This window comes from Bombina bombina, chromosome 3, assembly GCF_027579735.1.
Source record: "Bombina bombina isolate aBomBom1 chromosome 3, aBomBom1.pri, whole genome shotgun sequence".
NCBI classification, from domain to species: domain Eukaryota; kingdom Metazoa; phylum Chordata; class Amphibia; order Anura; family Bombinatoridae; genus Bombina; species Bombina bombina.
The window spans coordinates 1,237,413,696-1,237,439,683 of NC_069501.1; the positions used below are offsets into that span (position 1 = coordinate 1,237,413,696).

General features: G+C 41.0%; 1 protein-coding gene across 1 annotated transcript in view; it reads right to left on the reverse strand.

Moving 5' to 3' along the window:
• Positions 1-12,274: 12,274 nt before the first annotated feature.
• Positions 12,275-25,988, reverse strand: part of P4HA3 (prolyl 4-hydroxylase subunit alpha 3) — a 156,210-nt gene continuing 142,496 nt past the window's right edge. Inside the window, exons 12-13 of the mRNA XM_053708742.1 lie at positions 22,591-22,687; positions 12,275-15,329 (exon numbers count right to left, since the gene is read on the reverse strand). Coding sequence (XP_053564717.1) covers positions 15,259-15,329; positions 22,591-22,687 — 168 coding nt within the window. The 3' untranslated portion in view covers positions 12,275-15,258. The remainder of the gene's footprint in view (positions 15,330-22,590; positions 22,688-25,988) is intronic.

The following is a 25,988-nucleotide window of genomic DNA, read 5'->3' on the forward strand; positions in this document are numbered from 1 at the left end:
CAAGAACCTTGAAACACAAGGAATCATCGAAAGAGTGCAGGGGCCAACTCCATGAGTCTCCCCAATAGTATCAATGCCAAAACCCAAAGACCTAAATAGTGTAAGAATTTGCATAGACATGAGGCAAGCCAACACTGCCATTATCAGGGAGCGCCACATTACTCCAATATTAGATGATATAATTCATGATCTCAACCAGGCAAACGTTTTCTCCAAACTTGATTTAAAATCAGGCTATCATCAACTGGAATTGGATCCAACAAGCAGATATATAACATAATTTATGTAAGAACTTACCTGATAAATTCATTTCTTTCATATTAGCAAGAGTCCATGAGCTAGTGACGTATGGGATATACATTCCTACCAGGAGGGGCAAAGTTTCCCAAACCTCAAAATGCCTATAAATACACCCCTCACCACACCCACAATTCAGTTTAACGAATAGCCAAGAAGTGGGGTGATAAAAAAGTGCGAAAGCATATAAAATAAGGAATTGGAATAATTGTGCTTTATACAAAATCATAACCACCACAAAAAAAGGGCGGGCCTCATGGACTCTTGCTAATATGAAAGAAATGAATTTATCAGGTAAGTTCTTACATAAATTATGTTTTCTTTCATGTAATTAGCAAGAGTCCATGAGCTAGTGACGTATGGGATAATGACTACCCAAGATGTGGATCTTTCCACACAAGAGTCACTAGAGAGGGAGGGATAAAATAAAGACAGCCAATTCCTGCTGAAAATAATCCACACCCAAAATAAAGTTTAACGAAAAACATAAGCAGAAGATTCAAACTGAAACCGCTGCCTGAAGTACTTTTCTACCAAAAACTGCTTCAGAAGAAGAAAATACATCAAAATGGTAGAATTTAGTAAAAGTATGCAAAGAGGACCAAGTTGCTGCTTTGCAGATCTGGTCAACCGAAGCTTCATTCCTAAACGCCCAGGAAGTAGAAACTGACCTAGTAGAATGAGCTGTAATTCTCTGAGGCGGAGTTTTACCCGACTCAACATAGGCAAGATGAATTAAAGATTTCAACCAAGATGCCAAAGAAATGGCAGAAGCTTTCTGGCCTTTTCTAGAACCGGAAAAGATAACAAATAGACTAGAAGTCTTACGAAAAGATTTCGTAGCTTCAACATAATATTTCAAAGCTCTAACAACATCCAAAGAATGCAACGATTTCTCCTTAGAATTCTTAGGATTAGGACATAATGAAGGAACCACAATTTCTCTACTAATGTTGTTGGAATTCACAACTTTAGGTAAAAATTCAAAAGAAGTTCGCAACACCGCCTTATCCTGATGAAAAATCAGAAAAGGAGACTCACAAGAAAGAGCAGATAATTCAGAAACTCTTCTGGCAGAAGAGATGGCCAAAAGGAACAAAACTTTCCAAGAAAGTAATTTAATGTCCAATGAATGCATAGGTTCAAACGGAGGAGCTTGAAGAGCTCCCAGAACCAAATTCAAACTCCAAGGAGGAGAAATTGACTTAATGACAGGTTTTATACGAACCAAAGCTTGTACAAAACAATGAATATCAGGAAGAATAGCAATCTTTCTGTGAAAAAGAACAGAAAGAGCAGAGATTTGTCCTTTCAAAGAACTTGCGGACAAACCCTTATCTAAACCATCCTGAAGAAACTGTAAAATTCTCTGTATTCTAAAAGAATGCCAGGAAAAATGATGAGAAAGACACCAAGAAATATAAGTCTTCCAGACTCTATAATATATCTCTCGAGATACAGATTTACGAGCCTGTAACATAGTATTAATCACAGAGTCAGAGAAACCTCTTTGACCAAGAATCAAGCGTTCAATCTCCATACCTTTAAATTTAAGGATTTCAGATCCTGATGGAAAAAAGGACCTTGTGACAGAAGGTCTGGTCTTAACGGAAGAGTCCACGGTTGGCAAGAGGCCATCCGGACAAGATCCGCATACCAAAACCTGTGAGGCCATGCCGGAGCTACCAGCAGAACAAACGAGCATTCCTTCAGAATCTTGGAGATTACTCTTGGAAGAAGAACTAGAGGCGGAAAGATATAGGCAGGATGATACTTCCAAGGAAGTGATAATGCATCCACTGCCTCCGCCTGAGGATCCCGGGATCTGGACAGATACCTGGGAAGTTTCTTGTTTAGATGGGACGCCATCAGATCTATTTCTGGAAGTTCCCACATTTGAACAATCTGAAGAAATACCTCTGGGTGAAGAGACCATTCGCCCGGATGCAACGTTTGGCGACTGAGATAATCCGCTTCCCAATTGTCTACACCTGGGATATGAACCGCAGAGATTAGACAGGAGCTGGATTCCGCCCAAACCAAAATTCGAGATACTTCTTTCATAGCCAGAGGACTGTGAGTCCCTCCTTGATGATTGATGTATGCCACAGTTGTGACATTGTCTGTCTGAAAACAAATGAACAATTCTCTCTTCAGAAGAGGCCAAAACTGAAGAGCTCTGAAAATTGCACGGAGTTCCAAAATATTGATCGGTAATCTCACCTCCTGAGATTCCCAAACTCCTTGTGCCGTCAGAGATCCCCACACAGCTCCCCAACCTGTGAGACTTGCATCTGTTGAAATTACAGTCCAGGTCGGAAGCACAAAAGAAGCCCCCTGAATTAAACGATGGTGATCTGTCCACCATGTTAGAGAGTGTCGAACAATCGGTTTTAAAGATATTAATTGAGATATCTTCGTGTAATCCTTGCACCATTGCTTCAGCATACAGAGCTGAAGAGGTTGCATGTGAAAACGAGCAAAGGGGATCGCGTCCAATGCAGCAGTCATAAGACCTAGAATTTCCATGCATAAGGCTACCGAAGGGAATGATTGTGACTGAAGGTTTCGACAAGCTGCAATCAACTTTAGACGTCTCTTGTCTGTTAAAGACAGAGTCATGGACACTGAATCCATCTGGAAACCCAGAAAGGTTACCCTTGTCTGAGGAATCAAAGAACTTTTTGGTAAATTGATCATCCAACCATGATCTTGAAGAAACAACACAAGTCGATTCGTATGAGATTCTGCTAAATGTAAACACTGAGCAAGTACCAAGATATCGTCCAAATAAGGAAATACCACAATACCCTGTTCTCTGATTACAGACAGCAGGGCACCGAGAACCTTTGTAAAAATTCTTGGAGCTGTAGCTAGGCCAAACGGCAGAGCCACAAACTTGTAATGCTTGTCCAGAAACGAGAATCTCAGGAACTGATAATGATCTGGATGAATCGGAATATGCAGATATGCATCCTGTAAATCTATTGTGGACATATAATTCCCTTGCTGAACAAAAGGTAAGATAGTCCTTACAGTTACCATCTTGAACGTTGGTATCCTTACATAACGATTCAATATTTTTAGATCCAGAACTGGTCTGAAAGAATTCTCCTTCTTTGGTACAATGAAGAGATTTGAATAAAACCCCATCCCCTGTTCCGGAACTGGAACTGGCATAATTACTCCAGTCAACTCTAGATCTGAAACACATTTCAGAAATGCTTGAGCTTTTACTGAATTTACTGGGACACGGGAAAGAAAAAATCTCTTTGCAGGAGGTCTCAACTTGAAACCAATTCTGTACCCTTCTGAAACAATGCTCTGAATCCAAAGATTGTGAACAGAATTGATCCAAATTTCCTTGAAAAAACGTAACCTGCCCCCTACCAGCTGAGCTGGAATGAGGGCCGCACCTTCATGTGGACTTAGAAGCAGGCTTTGCCTTTCTAGCTGGCTTGGATTTATTCTAGACTGGAGATGGTCTCCAAACTGAAACTGCTCCTGAGGATGAAGGATCAGGCTTTTGTTCTTTGTTGAAACGAAAGGAACGAAAACGATTATTAGCCCTGTTTTTACCTTTAGATTTTTTATCCTGTGGTAAAAAAGTTCCTTTCCCACCAGTAACAGTTGAAATAATGGAATCCAACTGAGAACCAAATAATTTGTTACCCTGGAAAGAAATGGAAAGTAAAGTTGATTTAGAAGCCATATCAGCATTCCAAGTTTTAAGCCATAAAGCTCTTCTAGCTAAAATAGCTAGAGACATAAACCTGATATCAACTCTGATAATATCAAAAATGGCATCACAGATAAAATTATTAGCATGCTGAAGAAGAATAATAATATCATGAGAATCACGATGTGTTACTTGTTGCGCTAAAGTTTCCAACCAAAAAGTTGAAGCTGCAGCAACATCAGCCAAAGATATAGCAGGTCTAAGAAGATTACCTGAACACAGATAAGCTTTTCTTAGAAAGGATTCAATTTTCCTATCTAGAGGATCCTTAAACGAAGTACCATCTGACGTAGGAATAGTAGTACGTTTAGCAAGGGTAGAAATAGCCCCATCAACTTTAGGGATCTTGTCCCAAAATTCTAATCTGTCAGACGGCACAGGATATAATTGCTTAAAACGTTTAGAAGGAGTAAATGAATTACCCAAATTATCCCATTCTTTGGAAATTACTGCAGAAATAGCATTAGGAACAGGAAAAACTTCTGGAATAACCACAGGAGCTTTAAATACCTTATCTAAACGTTTAGAATTAGTATCAAGAGGACCAGAATCCTCTATTTCTAAAGCAATTAGTACTTCTTTAAGTAAAGAACGAATAAATTCCATTTTAAATAAATATGAAGATTTATCAGCATCAACCTCTGAGACAGAATCCTCTGAACCAGAGGAATCATCAGAATCAGAATGATGATGTTCATTTAAAAATTCATCTGTAGGGAGAGAAGTTTTAAAAGATTTTTTACGTTTACTAGAAGGAGAAATAACAGACATAGCCTTCTTTATGGATTCAGAAACAAAATCTCTTATATTATCAGGAACATTCTGCACCTTAGATGTTGAAGGAACTGCAACAAGCAATGGTACTTTACTAAAGGAAATATTATCTGCTTTAACAAGTTTGTCATGACAATCAATACAAACAACAGCTGGAGGAATAGCTACCAAAAGTTTACAGCAGATACACTTAGCTTTGGTAGATTCAGCACTTGACAGCGATTTTCCTGTAGTATCTTCTGACTCAGATGCAACGTGAGACATCTTGCAATATGTAAGAGAAAAAACAACATATATATAAAGCAAAATTGATCAAATTCCTTAAATGACAGTTTCAGGAATGGGAAAAAATGCCAAAGAACAAGCTTCTAGCAACCAGAAGCAATAAAAAATGAGACTTAAATAATGTGGAGACAAAAGCGACGCCCATATTTTTTCGCGCCAAATAAGACGCCCACATTATTTGGCGCCTAAATGCTTTCTGGCGCCAAAAATGACGCCACATCCGGAACGCCGACATTTTTGGCGCAAAATAACGTCAAAAAATGACGCAACTTCCGGCGACACGTATGACGCCGGAAACGGAAATAGAATTTTTGCGCCAAAAAAGTCCGCGCCAAAAATGACGCAATAAAATGAAGCATTTTCAGCCCCCGCGAGCCTAACAGCCCACAGGGAAAAAGTCAAATTTTAAGGTAAGAAAAATGTTAAATTAAAATGCATTATCCCAAATATGAAACTGACTGAAAATAAGGAAAGTTGAACATTCTGAGTCAAGGCAAATAAATGTTTGAATACATATATTTAGAACTTTATAAACAAAGTGCCCAACCATAGCTAGGAGTGTCACAGAAAATAAGACTTACTTACCCCAGGACACTCATCTACATATAGCAGATAGCCAAACCAGTACTGAAACGAGAATCAGCAGAGGTAATGGTATATATAAGAGTATATCGTCGATCTGAAAAGGGAGGTAAGAGATGAATCTCTACGACCGATAACAGAGAACCTATGAAATAGACCCCGTAGAAGGAGATCACTGCATTCAAATAGGCAATACTCTCCTCACATCCCTCTGACATTCACTGCACGCCGAGAGGAAAACCGGGCTCCAACTTGCTGTGGAGCGCATATCAACGTAGAATCTAGCACAAACTTACTTCACCACCTCCATCGGAGGCAAAGTTTGTAAAACTGAATTGTGGGTGTGGTGAGGGGTGTATTTATAGGCATTTTGAGGTTTGGGAAACTTTGCCCCTCCTGGTAGGAATGTATATCCCATACGTCACTAGCTCATGGACTCTTGCTAATTACATGAAAGAAAACTACATTCTCAACACACACAGGATTGTGGAGATACAAGCGCCTAAGTTTTGGTGTTTCTTCTTAAAGTGGAATTATAGTGGCAGATAGATTGGTCAGGAAAAGGAGGAGAAGGATGAGAGGAGAGGTTTGAGGGAATTAGCAAGCTGTTGCTGATCTAATCGCATAATGGTTCTGTGAAGTTTGGGGTGAGGAGTAGAAGGTGGGAGAGTTGTAGGGAGGAATGATATGTTGTAAGTGAGGAGATAATGGTTAGAAAGAGGAAAAGGGGAATTTGTGAAGTTTGAGAGAGTACATTGATAGCTAAAGATCAGGTCAAGGGAGTGACTGTCTTTGTGAGTGGTAGAATCAGTCTATTGTGACAAACCGAAAGAGGAAGTGAGTTGCAGAAGTTGTTTGGCAGAGGAGGCAGTGGGATTGTCAAGAGGGATGATGAAGTCGCCAAGAATGAGGGCAGGGGTGTCTGAGAAAAGGAAATAAGGTAGCCAGGCAGCCAAGTGATCTAGAAATTGAGTTGAGGAGCCAGGGGGTTGGTATATGAATCATGTGGGTTTTGAATAAGGAAAATGTGAAGGAAGAGATGGGTTGTATTTGTTGAAAGGTGCAACAATAGGAAAGTAAAATACCTACACCACCTCCTTGTCTATTACCAGACCTAGGAGTATGGCTGAAGTGGAGACCCCCATGTGACAGAGCAGCAGTGGATGCTGTGTCTGGGGGAGAGAGCCAGGTTACTGTTAGGACCAGAAGGTTGAGGGAGCGGGAGATAAATAGGTCATGTATAGAAGTGAGCTTGTTGTAAACAGAGTGAGAGTTCCAGAGTGCACAAGTAAAAGGGGTAGTGGTTTTAGATGCAAGAGGAATGTGAGTAAGGTTGACAGAGTTTTGTTTTCTGAGTCTATGGAACGGTACACATGGATGTGCACAGTTAGGAAGTTGTTGGGGACCAGGATTAGGGGAGATGTCACCAACAGCTAGTATAAGCAAGAGGGAGAGTGACATGAGATCAGATACAAATTTGCAGTAATGAGACTGTTTTTGAGACGCGGTGCAGGGGGGAGAGAGAGTATTTAGGAATAGGTAAAGTTCATGAGTACAAAAGTAAGGTTAGTTTACGAGAGATGGGCTAATGAACAGTGCAGGTGGAGAGGGAGAAGGAGTAATTGAGTAATGTAGTTTGTTATAGAGACAAGAGGTAGCAAAAAGGAATATGAAGATATTGAGCATTTTTTCAAAAGTGGGAACCAATTAAACACATAAGACACAGTATTACAGCAGCCCTTGCATAAGGAAACAATGAGATACATAAAACACAATATTACAAAAGTACTTGCCTTGTGTATTGCCCCTTGTCCTATCCTTGTTCAATTCTTATATAATTATTTTCTTAATGCTTTACTTCTAAAATGTTCACTTCAAAAATGTGAACATACAGTATGTTCTTGTAACAATACACACTACCTAGGCAATGCACAGCCCAAGTTTGTGTTAAATATATAGGCAGGGAAGTCAGCTGTGTCCACTAAATTACTTGATTGCTAAATGAAAGACAAATTAAAGATCAATTGGAAAGTTAGAATCTGGGCTGGTCAGGGTGAGATAAGTTAAGTAAACAGACAGTAAAATTTGCAGGAGGTGGAAACTATGGCATAAGACAGCTATACATTTAAGAATAATAGCAAGTATTGATAAGGATTGAATTAGAATTATTATTATTGTTATTATTATTAGTAGTAAATTAGAAGGTTGCTTAAAATTACATGCTTTATCTGAATCATAGAAGTTTAATTTTGACTAGACTATTCCTTTAAATGATTTAAGAAATATTTTCTATACATAATATCTGTAATCCAGTGCTAACTTGCTTAAATATGCTTTAACATTCCTTTAATTATTAGGATAGCCCTACACATATTCCAGGCATTCTTTAATTCCACTTTATTAGTTGCCACTTCTGCCTCTACTGGAAGTCTATCCAATGAAACACACCCCAACATGTCACCCATGACCCATACCTGGTACTGTCCAACCCATTAAAGACTGACCAGACTTGTCCATGAGTCTCCTAATCCCGATTGCCTAGGACAGGGGTCAGCAACCCATGGCTCTTGTGCTGAGTGTGGAACTCTGAGTTATTTTTGATGGCACTTGGAGTTATGCACTGAGGACTGACATGGTCTTTGGTTTCACCAGTGTCACATTTCTGCCCAGTGTTACTCTCCTCTTCACTCCTCCCCCACAGCACTTTCAGTTAATTTCAAAGGCAGGAGCCTGTGCGCCACTGGAGCTTTTAAAATGAGGTTTGGCACTTGTATTCCAGTTCCTCATCTGTCTTTCATCTACCACCATACCATCCCGACCTTGACCGTCCACCTAGTTTAGTTTATTTTTGGCGGCGGCTGTCTAAGGCCTATTAAATTAGGCATAGGTGTGCTCTCACTGCGCACATCGTTCAAACTGGCCTAACCAAAGTGGCCTGGAGGTGGAGCTGTCACAGAAGAGAAACAATTCTCCTGCAAGGCACCTTGAATGTTTACTTTGGAAATGCTATGAAAAACCAAAAAATGTCATGTTACACCCTGAGCAAAATATATCATGGTGGTGCAGCAGATTGAGCTCGCATTCTATTGGCTGATCGGAACAGCCAATAGAATGCGATCTCAATCTGATTGGCTGATTGGATCAGCCAATCGGATTGAACTTGAATCTGATTGGCTGATTCCATCAGCCAATCAGAATTTTCCTACCTTAATTCCGATTGGCTGATAGAATCCTATCAGCCAATCGGAATTCGAGGGACGCCATCTTGGATGACGTCCCTTAAAGGAACCGTCATTCGTCGGGAAGTCATCGGTGAAGATGGATGGATCCGCGCTGGAGGTCTTGAAGATCAGCCGGTCGTCATCGGATTGAAGAACATAGAAGATGCGGCTTGGATGAAGATGTTTGCCGGTCCGGATGTCCTCTTCTGCCCGCTTGGATCAAGACTTCAGCCGGAGGATGGACGTCACTCTTCAGCCCCCGCTTGGGCTTGGATCAAGACTTTGGAGGCTTGGATCAAGACTTCGGTGGACGGATCGGTGAACCCGGCGTGGTGAAGACAAGGTAGGGAGATCTTCAGGGGCTTAGTGTTAGGTTTATTTAAGGGGGTTTTGGGTTAGATTAGGGGTATGTGGGTGGTGGGTTGTAATGTTGGGGGGGTATTGTATGTTTTTTTTCCAGGCAAAAGAGCTGAATTCTTTGGGGCATGCCCCGCAAAGGGCCCTTTTAAGGGCTGGTAAGGTAAAAGAGCTTTTCTATTTTAATTTTAGAATAGGGTAGGGCATTTTTTTATTTTGGGGGTCTGTTATTTTATTAGGGGGCTTAGAGTAGGTGTAATTCGTTTAAAATTGTTGTAATATTTTTCTAATGTTTGTAAATATTTTTTTATATTTTGTAACTTAGTTCTTTTTTATTTTTTGTACTTTAGTTAGTTTATTTAATTGTATTTATTTGTAGGTATTGTATTTAATTAATTTATTGATAGTGTAGTGTTAGGTTTAATTGTAGATAATTGTAGGTATTTTATTTAATTAATTTATTGCTAGTGTAGTGTTAGGTTTAATTGTAACTTAGGTTATGATTTATTTTACAGGTAATTATTTTAACTAGGTAACTATTAAATAGTTCTTAACTATTTAATAGCTATTGTACCTGGTTAAAATAATTACAAAGTTACCTGTAAAATAAATATTAATCCTAAAATATCTACAATATAATTATTATTTATATTGTAGCTATATTAGGGTTTATTTTACAGGTAAGTATTTAGCTTTAAATAGGATTAATTTATTTAATAATAGTTAATTTATTTTGTTAGATAAAAATTATATTTAACTTAGGGGCGTGTTAGTGTTAGGGTTAGACTTAGCTTTAGGGGTTAATACATTTATTATAGTAGCGGTGAGATCCGGTCGGCAGAGTAGGGATTAATTATTGTAGGTAGGCGGAGGCGACGTTGGGGGCGGCAGATTAGGGGTTAATAAATATAATATAGGGGTCGGCTGTGTTAGGGGCAGCAGATTAGGGGTACATAGGGATAACGTAGGTTGCGGCGGTGTACGGAGCGGCAGATTAGGGGTTAATAATAATATGCAGGGGTCAGCGATAGCGGGTGCGGCAGATTAGGGGTTAATAAATGTAAGGTTAGGGGTGTTTAGACTCGGGGTACATGTTAGGGTGTTAGGTGCAGACATAGGAAGTGTTTCCCCATAAGAAACAATGGGGCTGCGTTAGGAGCTGAAGGCTGCTTTTTTTCAGCTCAAACTGCCCCATTGTTTTCTATGGGGGAATCGTGCACAAGCACGTTTTTGAAGCTGGCCGCGTCCGTAAGCACCGCTGGTATTTAGAGTTGCAGTGGCGGTAAATATGCTCTACGCTCCCTTTTTTGGAGCCTAACGCAGCCATTCTGTGAACTCTAAATACCAGCGGTATTTAAAAGGTGCGGGGGAAAAAAAGCATGCATAGCTAACGCACCCCTTTGGCCGCCAAACTCTAAATCTAGCCGTTAGAATTTAGAGTATTGCATTGTCTTTTTATTATATACTTTTTAGTTGTTCAGTTCAACTGCATTAAATGGCCCCTTAAACAAACTAGGATGCTAGACGTGAGACTTGCAATAGAGTGTGCAGGCACAGTCAATTTATTTACCTTATTTACCTTTAAATGTGTAAGCAGTTGTCCAAGAGTGGTCTCGAATGTACAGAAGGTTCTCCATATAAGTAAGAGGTGAATGATGTAGCGATTTTGCTTTCTACGTGTGTATATTATATACCTCATGTGTTGTATTTTCTTTAAAGTTTTTTTTTAGTTTCTTTATTTATAGAAATGTAGTGAAATATTTACAGGTTATGCAAAATATTTCTTTCTTTATGAACATGATTTACAATGTCTAATTTGATGTTCATTGATGAAGCATTTTATCCCTTCGGGTCCTTTGGGGCACCACAATGCCCACTGGCTCATTTCAGCACCACCCTCTGTACCAGTGCTAGTGGCATATTTTCCTTCTATTCACCAAGATGTTTTTTTTTCAGAGTAGTTTAGAAGCAGCACCTTGGGGTAGTCATCTGTAACACTTATTCCTTTTCTTGCATTATGAACAGGCTGTGAAATTGTTACTAATATGAGTTATCCTCTTTCCAAGTACAAAGTCAAACAGTACTGAGAGCTCTGATGTTATAAATCTGTTTGTAAGTAGCAGCGTCAGGCAAACAGAAGCCATTGGTTTTATTGGGGTAGATGTTGTTACTGAATGAAAACACAGCAGTGCATCCCTCACTTACTGAAGTAGGAGGTATGTAACACACCCTTTGTAGCACTATTCATTTATGTACCGTGTGTCATCCTGCTTCCTGTGCACATTGCAAATCACAAATTCCTGCTGTAGGAGGCATCTCAGCACCCTCATTCCCTGCAGAACACAGCACCCTCATTCCCTGAAGCACACAGCACCCTCATTCCCTGCAGCACACAGCACCCCCATTCCCTGCAGCACACAGCACCCCCCATTCCCTGCAGCACACAGCACCCCCCATTCCCTGCAGCACACAGCACCCCCCCATTCCCTGCAGAACACAGCTCCCTCATTCCCTGCAGAACACAGCTCCCTCATTCCCTGCAGCACACAGCACCCAATTCCCTGCAGCACACAGCTCCCTCATTCCCTGCAGCACACAGCACCCAATTCCCTGCAGAACACAGCACCCTCATTCCCTGCAGAACATAGCACCCTCATTCCCTGCAGCACACAGCTCCCTCATTCCCTGCAGAGCACAGCACCCTCATTCCCTGCAGAGCACAGCACCCTCATTCCCTGCAGAACACAGCACCCTCATTCCTTGCAGCACACAGCACCCCCATTCCCTGCAGCACACAGCACCCCCCATTCCCTGCAGCACACAGCACCCTCATTCCCTGCATCACACAGCACCCCCCATTCCTTGCAGCACACAGCATCCCCCATTCCTTGCAGCACACAGCACCTCCCATTCCCTGCAGCACACAGCACCCCCATTCCCTGCAGCACACAGCACCCCCCATTCCCTGCAGCACACAGCACCCCCCATTCCCTGCAGCACACAGCACCCCCCCCATTCCCTGCAGAACACAGCTCCCTCATTCCCTGCAGAACACAGCTCCCTCATTCCCTGCAGCACACAGCACCCAATTCCCTGCAGCACACAGCTCCCTCATTCCCTGCAGCACACAGCACCCAATTCCCTGCAGAACACAGCACCCTCATTCCCTGCAGAACATAGCACCCTCATTCCCTGCAGCACACAGCTCCCTCATTCCCTGCAGAGCACAGCACCCTCATTCCCTGCAGAGCACAGCACCCTCATTCCCTGCAGAACACAGCACCCTCATTCCTTGCAGCACACAGCACCCCCATTCCCTGCAGCACACAGCACCTCCCATTCCCTGCAGCACACAGCACCCTCATTCCCTGCATCACACAGCACCCCCCATTCCTTGCAGCACACAGCATCCCCCATTCCTTGCAGCACACAGCATCCCCCATTCCTTGCAGCACACAGCACCTCCCATTCCCTGCAGCACAAAGCACCCTTATTCCCTGCAGCACACAGCATCCCCATTCCCTGCAGCACACAGCACCCTTATTCCCTGCAGCACACAGCACCCTCATTCCCTGCAGCACACAGCACCCCCCAATTCCCTGCAGCACACAGCACCCCCATTTCCTGCAGTACACAGCTCCCTCATTCCCTGCAGAACACAGCACCCCCCATTCCCTGCAGCACACAGCTCCCTCATTCCCTGCAGCACACAACACCCCCATTCCCTGCAGCACACAACACCCCCATTCCCTGCAGCACACAACACCCCCATTCTCTGCAGCACACAGCATCCTCATTCCCTAAAGCACACCACAACCACCATTCCCTGCAGCACACAGCTCCCTTATTCCTTACAGCAAACAACATCCTCATTTCCTGCATTACACAGCACCCCTATTATCTGCAGCACACAGCACCCTCATTCCCTCCAGCACACAGCACCCCCCATTCCATGCAGCACACATCAGCCCCCATTCCCTGCAGCACACAGCTCCCTCATTCCCTGCAGCACACAGCACCCCCATTCCCTGCAGCACACATCACCCTTATTCCCTGTAGCACACAGTACCCTCATTCCCTGCAGCACACAGCTCCATCATTCCCTGCAGCACACAGCACCCTCATTCCCTGCAGCACACAACACCCCCATTCCCTGCAGCACATAGCACCCCCATTCCCTGCAGCACACAGCTCCCTCATTTCTTGCAGCACACAGCTCCCTCATTCCCTGCAGCACACAGCACCCCCATTCCCTGCAGCACCCTCATTCCCTGCAGCACACAGCACTCCCATTCCCTGCAGCACACACAGCACCCTCATTCCCTGCAGCCCACAGCATCCTCATTCCCTGCAGCACTCACAGCACCCACATTCCCTGCAGAACACACAGCAGCCCCATTCCCTGCAGCACACACAGGGCCCCACATTCCCTGCAGCACACAGAACCCTCACTCCCTGCGGCACACAGCACCCCCCTTCCCTGCAGCACTCAACACCCTCACTCTCTGCAGCACATGACACCCTTATTCCCTGCAGCACACAACAGACACCTCCATTCCCTGCAGCACACAACACCCCCCATTCCCTGTAGCACATAGCTCCTGCCATTCCCTGCAGCACACAACACCCTCCATTCCCTGCAGCACACACAGCACCTCCCATTCCCTGCAGCACACAGCTCCTCCAATTTCCTGCAGCACACAGCTCCTCCAATTTCCTGCAGCACACAGTTCCTCCCATATTCTGCAGCACACAGCTCCTCCTATGCCCTGCAGCACACAGCTCCTCCCATTTCCTGCAGCACACAGCTCCTCCAATTCACTGCAGCACACAGTTCCTGCAGCATGCAGTTCCTCCTATTCCCTGCAGCACACAAGTCCTCCCATTTCCTGCGGCATGCAGCTCTTCCTATTCCCTGCAGCACACAAGTCCTCCCATTTCCTGCGGCATGCAGCTCTTCCTATTCCCTGCAGCACACAAGTCCTCCCATTTTCTGCAGTACACAGTTCCTCCCATTTCCTGCAGCACACAGCTCCTCAGATTCCCTGCAGTACACAGTTCCTCCCATTTCCTGCAGCACACAGCTCCTCCTATTCCCTGCAGAACACAGGTCCTCCCATTTCCTGCATCATACAGCTCCTAAGATTCCCTGCAGAACACAGTTCCTCCCATTTCCTGCAGCACACAGCTCCTCCTATTCCCTGCAGTACACAGTTCCTCCCATTTGATGCTGCATACAGCTCCTCCAATTCCCTGCAGTACAAAGTTCTTCCCATTTCCTGCAGCATATAGCTCCTCCTATTCCCTGCAGTACATAGTTCCTCTCATTTCCTGCAGCATACAGCTCCTCCTATTCCCTGCAGCATACAGCTCCTCCTTTTCCCTGAAGTACACAGGTCCTCCCATTTCCTGCAGCACACAGCTCCTACAATTCCCTGCAGTACACAGTTCCTCCTATTGGAAAATGCCCATTTTCCAATAGGAACACTGCATCCCCTAGGACACAAGGCACCCCCATTCTCTGTAGCACACCCCATTTCCTACATCCCTATGATACCCAATAATTACATATGGCAAAAAACGCCCTTTTCCTATAGGACATGGATTCCCCTATTCCCTAGGGCACACTGCACCCCCAGGACACATGACACCCCCTGTCATTCCTTGCAGCAAATAATATCTATCACCATTGCCAGCACCACATGGTAAGCCCCAGTCCTTGCACTCCAGACTTTCTTACAGCAATGAATACTTCTTGTCTTCATTTGTTCATCTCCTCTTTGATACACACAATCTGTTAATTTACTGCAGTGCGTCTTGTTTGCTTTGGGTGCCAGATTCTGTAAGGAGATCTAGCTATTGAGACTTTGTCTTTGTGCCTCTTTCTTCATTCCTTGGCTATAACAAGCTTGGGGGGAAATCCAATTGCTCAGCTAGTGCAGACTTGGGAGGTCCTCTATCTCCAACCTCTGTCTCTGAATTTCTACTACAACTCAGGAGCCTTCAGTCTGCAGGATTTACTGAGCATGGTCTATTGAACTCCTGTCCGTGCTCATGAATCCATTTATTAGCCACTAAAAAAAGAAGAAAAAAAAAAAAGAAACATTTATATATTTATAAGCAAATTCCTATTTCTAAATGTATCTACTCATAAAATAAATACACTGAATATTTAATACCTTTGTATGTCATTTTCTGCCTATAAACTGAGAATTTATTAATAACAGATTAACAAGTAACTTTTTTTTTTTACATAAATGGTAAAATGTGAGATGAGTTAAGAATTTGGGTATTATATTGTCCATGTCCCTTTAATCTCCATGTCCCTTTAATCTGCTTGTAATACACTGGCATGCATTTCTCCTGATGTCTGAATTTATGACTTTTCTTTAAATATGGTATCAGTTCCTTTGTTTAATATCTGTGTGCTTCCCCAGCTATATGCCCCCCCCAATCTAATTTACAAGTGTGTGTAACTCCAGTCTACTAACTAGTCTATTTGTACACAAATCTCATAACTATATACAGCTGAGCAAAGGCTAGGTGTGCCCTGTGCTTCTAAGAGCCTGTGTTACAAGTGCTGAGTTAAGAACTGGAGTTAGAAACTGGAGGGGGAAACTGCAGTCCCACTAACAGGTACAACTTACTAACTAGACACCTGCACCATGTCCATGTCTTTTCTGCTATTTCTGTCTGCCCTTTTCCTAAAACTCACTGCACTTCCCTGTAGCAAAAATAACCCCCACACTATCCACATCTCACCCTCCCTTCTTTCATCCCCTATGCTGTCCTCTCATGAAATACTCTGTCTCCTTAGAAATACTTCCCTATCTAACTCTCCTGTGTCTAATCATACCGGCTCCTACAAGTCTCATTCTCACCTTCTGTAACTCACACTCCTACTACTGCTTGCTGATGGTGATGTCTCTCCTAACACTGGCCCTGCAGCAATCACCACACTTTTACACTCTCACTCAGTCCCCCACTGCAAAAACTCTAGGTCACACGATCATAACAGTCTCATCTCTATTAACCCACAGCGCTTATCCCCTCTCTTTTCTTGTGCTCTTTGGAATGCACGCCCTGTATGTAACAAATTTACAACTGTTCACGACCAGTTTGTTTCTAACGCCTTCAATCTTCTAGCTATTACTGAAACCTGGTTATCATCTTCTGACACTGCTTCCATTGCTGCTCTCACACACGGAGGTCTCCACTTTAGCCACACACCTAGGCCAGGTGAGAGACATGGTGGCGGTGTTGGCATATTACTCTCCCCCTCCTATCAGCACCTGCAACCTCATCCATATATCTCCTTTTCCTCCTTTGAAGTTCACTGCATATGCCTGTTCTCCCCCCTCTCCCTCAGGGTGGCAGTTATCTATCGCCCCCCTGGACTAACCTCCCAATTCCTTGATAACTTTGCTGCCTGGCTTTCTCACTTTCCCTCTACAAATACACCTGCTCTAATCCCGGGTGACTTCAACATCCCCATTGATAACCCATCTGCCCTCCCTGCCTCTAAGCTTCTCTCACTCGCAAACTCCTTTGGTCTCTCACAATCCACCCTATTCCCTACTCACCACGACGGACACTCTATTGATCTAGTATTCTCCTACCTCTGCTGTCTCTCTGACGTCACCTGTCACCCATTTCCCATCTCAGACCACCATCTGCACACCTTTAATCTTAATATACAGGCTAAACCTACTTCTCCTCCTCGCCCCCGCACCTGTAGAAATCTGCACACTGTGGATCCTCTCCAACTCTCCAACCTTATTCAAAAACACCTCCCCCACACTTCCACGATATCTTGCCCTGACCTTGCTACAACCCACTATAACAATACTCTCTCCTCTGCACTTGACACTTTTGCTCCTCCCCAAATACGCAAAACCTCACGTCGTCAGCTCCAACCCTGGCACTCTAGACTGCAACTTTCCATCTCCGCCCCCGGCCACCCCCTCCGCCACTCTCAGCACCTTCCCCCCAACCACTGAGAATGAAATGCGTTCCCTATTGTCTTCCTCGCACCTCACTACCAGCCCACTTGACCCTATCCCTTCACATCTAATACCTTCTCTGTCTTCTACCCTCACTCCAGCTCTTACTCACATATTCAACCTTTCCCTTACTACTGGTTCATTCCCATCTTCCTTCAAACATGCAAAGGTCACCCCCATCCTCAAAAAACCCTCCCTCGACCCCTATTCTCCTGCAAACTACCGCCCCATATCACTGCTTCCGCTAGCTTCAAACGTCCTGGAAAAACTAATTTACCTAAAGACCTTTTTGTTTAGGGAAACCTATCTCCAAATCAGTAACAAATGAATTCCACTTGCCTAATAGCTGCCCTCATCTAACTCCACACTAACATCATTCTCACCTTTGCAGTTCCCACCTCCTGTTTCTCACCCTCATACCCATCTAGATTGTAAGTTCCTACGGGAACAGGGCCCTCAATTCCCCCTGTATTTGTTTGTTAAACTTTGTCTGGTATCTTTTATATTGTATTGTACTGTACTTTTATCTTTGTACCCATGGACAGCGCTGCAGAATCTGTTGGAGCTTTATAAATAAAGAATAATAATAATAATAATATTATTGTGCACATATAGTTGAATGCTTGATTATTTTATTACTAGGACTTTATCATTTGCACATTTACTTTTGATTGTGGAACTATATGTACCCCCATATATGGTTATTGGAGACTCTACTGTACATGAGATGTGTCACTTGGTTTATAAAGTCATTGAAGTCTATGTTACTATATTTATTCCTCAAAATTCCCTTGTGAAATGCCCCATACAGCTGGTCAAAACTAAACTTTCATGATTCAGATAGGGAATGCAATTTTTAACATCTTTCCAATTTACTTTTATCATCAAATTTGCTTTTTTTCTCTTGGCATTCTTTGTTGAAAGCTAAACCAAGGTAGGCTCAAACTGATTTCTAAATTGTTAAAAATCGCCTCTTATCTCAGTGCATTTTGTCAGTTTTTCACAGTTATACAGCACTAGTTAATGTGTACGATATAGATAACATTGTGCTCACTCCCGTGGAGTTATTTAAGAGTCAGCACTGATTGACTAAAATGCAAGTCTGTCAAAAGAGCGGAGATAAGGGTCAGTTTGCAGAGGCTTAGATACAAGGTAATCACAGAGGTAAAAAATTGTATTAATAAAACCATGTTGGTTGTGCAAAATTGGGGAATGGTTAATAAAGGGATTATCTATATTTTTGAACAATAAAAATTCTGGAGTATATTGTCCCTTTAAGTCCATCGGTACTGGCTGATGGGGAAATTAAAGATCACCCAGCATTCTTGGGGTCTCTGATCACGGAAATATTTAACTGCAGGATTCCAATCTAGCAACATTTTCCACCAACTTTTTGCATGTTTTTGTAAACTTTAGATTCTGCAGACCTAATAGCTTATATACCAATATCTAGGCTATTTGTACATTTTTTTCTAGGATTATATTTAAAATTTTCTTAGATTCTATTCACATGTTAATTAGTACTACCGTTTTTTTTTTTTTATAGGAAGTTAAAAAGTTAAAAGGGACACTGAACCCAATTTTTTTCTTTCGTGATTCAGATAGAGCATGAAATTTTTAGCAACTTTCTAATTTACTCCTATTATCAAATTTTCTTCATTCTCTTGGTATCTTTATTTGAAATGCAAGAATGTAAGTTTAGATGCCGGCCCATTTTTGGTAAACATCCTGGGTTGTTCTTGCTGATTGGTGGATAAATTCATCCACCAATAAAAAAGTGCGGTCAAGAGTCCTGAACCAAAAAAAAAAGCTTAGATGCCTTATTTTTCAAATAAAGATAGCAATAGAATGAAGACAAATTGATAATAGGAGTAAATTAAAAAGTTGCTTAAAATTGCCTTCTCTATCTGAATCAAGAAAGAAAACATTTTGGGTTCAGTGTCCCTTTAAAATCAAACTTTAAAATTAAAGTGACGTGATTACTATATATAAATATATTCAAGGCCCATATACTGAGGTGGCAGAAGCTTTGTTTATTCCAAGAAAATTGTTTGTGACAAGAGGTCACAATTTAAGGCTGGAGGAAAGGAGATTTAATCTCCTGCAACAGAAACGTTTTTTTCACTGTAAGAGCAATAAAATTGTGGAACTCATTACCTGAGGAGGTAGTGAATGCCAATACCTTCCTTAGATACATTACATTTAAAATGCTATAGATACATTTCTGGCTAGAACCAGAATTCAGGGATATGATTGCTTGTGCTAAATGGGTCACCATTTTTAATGGGACTAATTTAAGCACAACTGGAGCTCTTTTGTAAGTATATTAAGATTTGTATAGGTTGAACTCGATGTACTTCTGTCTTTTTTCATCCTCCTCTACTATGTTACTATGAATGTGTAAGCTACCAAAGATACCGACAGCTAAAAGAAGTTTATGGCTCTGATATTATACCAGGTTTCCAGTGAAATATTTTGCGCTGTGCGTGCAGCTGGTCTTTTCATGTATGAATAAGTTTATGTTGTATTAGTGCTTCCATCTCATGTTGGATTTCTCGAAAATTTGCGCCATAAATTTATTGCTATGGTAACCCGACCTTATACTATAAAAGTTACGTTTAATGACTGCACTTCTTACATGTGATCACCTCTAGATAGAAAAACACAGGAGTTATGTAGGTCTCAAAACAAAGATACATTGAATTTGTGAAAAAAAAAATTATTTAAGGAAAAACTTTTTTTTTGGTTTTATTTAATTTTTTAATTTATTGACATATGTAATATGTATTATTTAGTGCTGCCCTAGGCATATGCCTAGTTGGAATTATGGATATATTTGCTTGATTATGTTTTTATATGTAAATACATATTGATATTTAAATAGGAACATAACCCCAACTAGTCCTATACATGGGTCAGCAATAAATATTGCATATAGCAATACATTTATAAAGTAAAACACTACCAATGTTAGCAAACTTTAAAATCTCAAGGGGAAATAGGCCTCAAAAAGCGTATTTTTCCTCTTTTACGCCTAATTCAGTATGCCGTAATGTAATGACACTTTATCAACAGCTTCCGACAATGTTTTACCTGTTTGTGCGTTCAATGGAAACCGGTGTCATTTTGAACTTTTTGACCTCTTTTATTTTCTATGGAACGCGCGTAATGATGGTAAACGCACCATAGGAAAGTGTTGATAAGTGTAATTGCAGTTTTTTTTATTTTGCAACCTCACACAAAACCATTTATGGCTCAACGGAATCGAGCCTTTAGCCTTAGACTCTTAAGGGCAAAAAAAATGTTTAAAACTTAAAGGGACATGAAACCCAAAATTTTTACTTCTATTATCAATTTTGCTTCATTCTCTTGGTATCCTTTCTTGAAGGAGCAGCATAAGACTAGCTAGCTGAACACATCAGTAAGCCAATGACAGGAGGCATAATTGTGCAGCCACCAATCAGCAGTTCGCTGCCAGCTCCTGAGACTTCCTAGGCATTCTTTTCAACAAAGGGTTGTAAAAGAACAAAGTTATCTAGCTAAAAGAAGTAAATTGGAAAGCTATTTTAAGTTATGTGCTCTGCAAAACAGAATGAGAAGTAGTCTGCCAGGAACGAACAGCAGCATCAATAGCTTGTTCTATGGTCCGGTTGCCACCTGGTAGTAGCTTCTTTCTGCCCAATTGTGCTTTTCACAGAGGAAAACTTTCCTGTAGTATATCAGTCGGATCCCGCCGACATGGTCAGTCCAGCCCCAAAATACCAGGCATCTCATTCTGTTTTGCATATGTAAATATGACCCTGGGGATAGTCTCCCTAAGGGTGATGGGGGAAACCAGACGTGGACTCCTTGCCCAATGTGCTTAGAGGGAGATGGCTGCACCTCACTGACAAGGCCCAAAGGAGGCCGAAACGATCATCTGAGGTTGTCATGTTCCTTGTTCAGAGGAGAATTGCCTGGTATTTCGGGGCTGGACTGACCATGTCGGCGGGATCAGACTGATATACTACAGGAAAGTTTTCCTCTGTGAAAAGCACAATTGGGCAGAAAGAAGCTACTACCAGGTGGCAACCGGACCATAGAACAAGCTATTGATGCTGCTGTTAGTTCCTGGCAGACTGCTTCTCATTCTGTTTTGCAAATTATGTGCTCTATCTTAATTATGAAAGAAAAAAAATCTGTTTCATGTTCCTTTAACCTTTATTAAAGTGATTAAAATAAAGAGGGTTACAAAATTCATTTCATTTATGTTTTATCACAAACCATATCATTCTACCAAGGCAAGAGGTATATTTAATGTATTTTTTTTAAATATTTATTTATTTATTTATTTTAGATGAATGTTTATTGAATATCCATATTTCACAGGAATGTGTTTTATCTACCTAACTGCAAAGGGCTCCAATGAACTTATCTATATCTATATAGGCATACATATGTTTTATATGTGTCTATATGTATATATATATGTCTGTAAATACATATACATATTTAAATACATATGTACACACACAAACTGTATATATATAAATAAATATATATATATATACTGTAGATATACCCAAACATACAGGTACATATTTAGATACATAAATACACATGTACACACATACATATATATATAAATAAATATATACACAAACATACATGTACATATTTAGATACATAACTACACATGTACACACACATACATATATAAATAAATAAATATATATATACTGTATATATACACAGAAACATACAGGTACATATTTAGATATGTGTATGTATGTATCTCTATGTTAAAGCCCCTTTTTTCTAACACCCGAGACCTCATATTTTTTAATGCAATTTCTTTAAAAAATGTTTTACCTGCCAATGTTATTATGAGTGTAACTGTATTTTATATTTATTTTTTATGACACTTTTTATTCAGGTATAACAGTTAATCAGAGCTTTAAAGTCACGGTATTCTAGCGTAAGAGCTCCACTCGTATCTAGCCCTAAGAAAGCTAAAGAGCATCACTTTATTTTATTTTCTCTTTTTGTCAGGTGCTCATTTATTTCTGTTCCTAATTGGCCACATCAAAGAAAATAAGAAAAACAACCCCTTTAAAGGCTCTTTAAGGAGTGTGTCCCTGGTCTGTAAAACAATGCAAATATTGGTAACAAAATAACATATTCAATCAATGGTTTAAAGCATTTATTTTGTATGTAGATATTTTGCAATACATTAATTGATTTCTGATTCATATATGAAAAATGATTTTAATTCCCCTGTAATGTCCCTCTAAATGTTGACTCAGTGTGCAATGGGACAAGCAAAGTGTTTTGTACATGACCCAGAACTTACCCCATTTATTTCCTATCAGCACGGGGCAGCCGGCATGCAGTGTATCCTCGTTTCCTTTTCCGTTTCTGTGCAGATTCCACCAGAACAGAGCTGCGTTCTACAGAAATAAGAGAGGTGTGATGTAATGTACAATTGTACTGTACGATCTCACTGATATCTAAACTGAGCTAAAAGATCTCTCACTAATGTCTATAAAACCACAATGAACTGATGTACAGTATATTATATGCAGGGATCTCACATTGCATAACTTCTGACCATCCCGGATATTGCAGGACTGTCATTGGTTAGGAGGCCTGCCCTGTGTCCCTACCATAACTTCATCTGTTAGGATAAATGTCCTGGATTTCCAACAAGCTTGTTTTAATGATTTTAATAAATGTGAGTTTTTAGACTACACTTGCTATTTATTCATCCACTATCTCCCGCTATAAGAGACTTTTGCCAGAAGATTACTGACTACATTGTTGGTGTATGGTGGAAGTTCAGTCTGCTGGATGACTGTGAGAAGCCAGTCTGCCACATTTGCCCCTTATTACCTTTCTTAACCTTCTGATCAAACTTTACTAGGCCATATACCTTTTAACCTTTAGAACATTTTTAATTAATAGAGATATGAATATTTGTTTTAATCAAAAAGTGTATATATGTGTTTAACAACTTTAATGTAATTATGTTGTGTTTGGTGCACATTTTATTTAAACCCTTACACTTTACGCAAGGTCTTCACTAACCTATGAGCGCAAATTTTGTTTGCGCTTGAGCGCACTCATTTACTTTCAACTTTTAAAATGTGCACAAGTTAGCTTGGTCAAAATATTGCTTTTAGTGACCTAAGGTAACTTCATACTGTGCAATATCCCTTTAAACTGACATAAAAGATAAACAAGTGTTAGCATCAAAAACTGCATAAAAAACTGAATGATCATAAAATATTTCCAATTAAAGACCAGATTACAACTGGAGCGGTATTAAGAGCTGATGCTGGAGTGCTAATTTCGATAAAAGTAAACTTGTAAGGCGTGTGGGATAGCACCCACATTACAAGTTGAAAGTAAAAAGTTAGAGCGCGAGTGAAACCCGATGTGCGCTAAGTTTAGGACTTCAAATATTGTGACAGCGTTAACTTTTCCCATAACTTGGACACTAACCCGACAACACGTTCAACCTACTGCTCTAACCTGAAGTTAGTAATAAACATTTTACATTCAAATGTTCTTCACATGGGATAAAATGTTATATATATATATATATATATATATATATATATATATATATATATATACACACACACACACATACATATATATATACATATATATGACATTATATAGATATATGTATCTATACCTATATATCTCTATGAATATATACAGGTATAGCTATAAACAGATATATTTAGAAACACATAGAACATATTGCCCTATGTGAAGAACATTGGAATGTAAAATATTTACAGTATATATTAAAATATATTATTAAATATTAATTATGAATAAAAATGATTTTTCTTATTTTCAGGCATTTTCTCCTTGTCATTTATCATATACCTTTGAACCCTTCTAACTTTTTTTTAATAATATTTACAGTATCCCACAAAAGTGAGTACACTCCTCACATTTTTGTAAATATTTTATTATATATGTGACAACACTGAAGAAATGACACTTTGCGACAATGTAAAGTAGTGAGTGTACAGCCTGTATAACAGTGTAAATTTGCTGTCCCCTCAAAATAACTCAACACACAGCCATTAATGTCTAAACCGTTGGCAACAAAAGTGAGTACACCCCTAAGTGGAAATGCCCAAATTGGGCCCAAAGTGTCAATATTTTGTGTGGCCACTATTATTTTCCAGCACTGCCTTAACCCTCTTGGGCCTGGAGTTCACCAGAGCTTCACAGGTTGCCACTGGAGTCCTCTTCCACTCCTCCATGACGACATCACGGAGCTGGTGGATGTTAGAGACCTTGCGCTCCCCCACCTTCCATTTGAGGATGCCCCACAGATGCTCAATAGGGTGTAGCGCTGAAGACATACTTGGCCAGTCCATCACCTTTACACTCAGCTTACTTTAGCAAGGCAGTGGTTGTCTTGGAGGTGTGTTTGGAGTCGTTATCATGTTGGAATACTGCTCTGCAGTCCAGTCTCCGAAGGGAGGGGATCTAGCTCTGCTTCAGTATGTCACAGTACATGTTGGCTTTCATTCCTCAATGAACTGTAGCTCTCCAGTGCTGGCAGCACTCATGCAGGCCCAGACCATGACACTCCCACCACCATGCTTGACTGTAGGCTCCTCACCTGGTTGCCGCCACACACACTTGACACCATCTGAACCAAATAACTTTATCTTTGTCTCACTGGACTACAGGGCATGGTTCCAGTAATCCATGACCTTAGTCTGCTTGTTTTCAGCAAACTGTTTGCAGGCTTTCTTGTGCATCATCTTTAGAAGAGGCTTTCTTCTGGATACGACAGTCATGCAGACAAATTTGATGCAGTGTGCGGCATATGGTCTGAGCACTGACAGGCTGACCCCCCACCCCTTCAACCTCTGCAGCACTCATACGTTTATTTCCCAAAGACAACCTCTGGATATGTTGCTGAGCATGTGCACTCAACTTCTTTGGTCGACCATGCCGAGGCCTGTTCTGAGTGGAACCTGTCCTGTGAAACTGCTGTATGGTCCTGCCCACCGTGCTGAAGCTCAGTTTCAGGGTCTTGGCAAAAATTTGGTCTTCTGACAAAACTAGGCCATATTTATGTAGAGCAACAATTCTTTTTTTTTAAATCCTCAGAGAGTTCTTTGCCATGAGGTGCCATGTTGAACTTCCAGTGACCAGTATGAGAGAGTGTGAGAGTGACAACACCAAATTTAACAGACCTGCTCCCTATTCACACCTGAGACCTTGTAGCACTAACGAGTCACGACACAGTGGAGGGAAAATGGCTAATTGGGCACAATTTGGACATTTCCACCTAGGGGTGTACTCACTTTTGTTGCCAACGGTTTAGACATTAATGGCTGTGTGTTAAGTTATTTTGAGGGGACAGCAAATTTACACTGTTATACAGGCTGTACACTCACTACTATACATTGTAGCAAAGTGTCATTTCTTCAGTGTTGTCACATGAAAAGATATAATAAAATATTTACAAAAATGTGAGGGATGTACTCACTTTTGTGGGATACTGTATATAAATACATTTGATTTAATAGTGTATATATGAGTGTAACATTTATTTTTAAATGTATTTATGTTGTTTATGGTGCAATTTTTTTTTAACCCCTTACATTTACATGAGGTCTTCAGTCATGTTAAATTTATTTTGTGCTTGAGCAGTAAAGTTTACTTTCTACTTGAAATACTGCACTTGCTATATTGATATTGCGACTC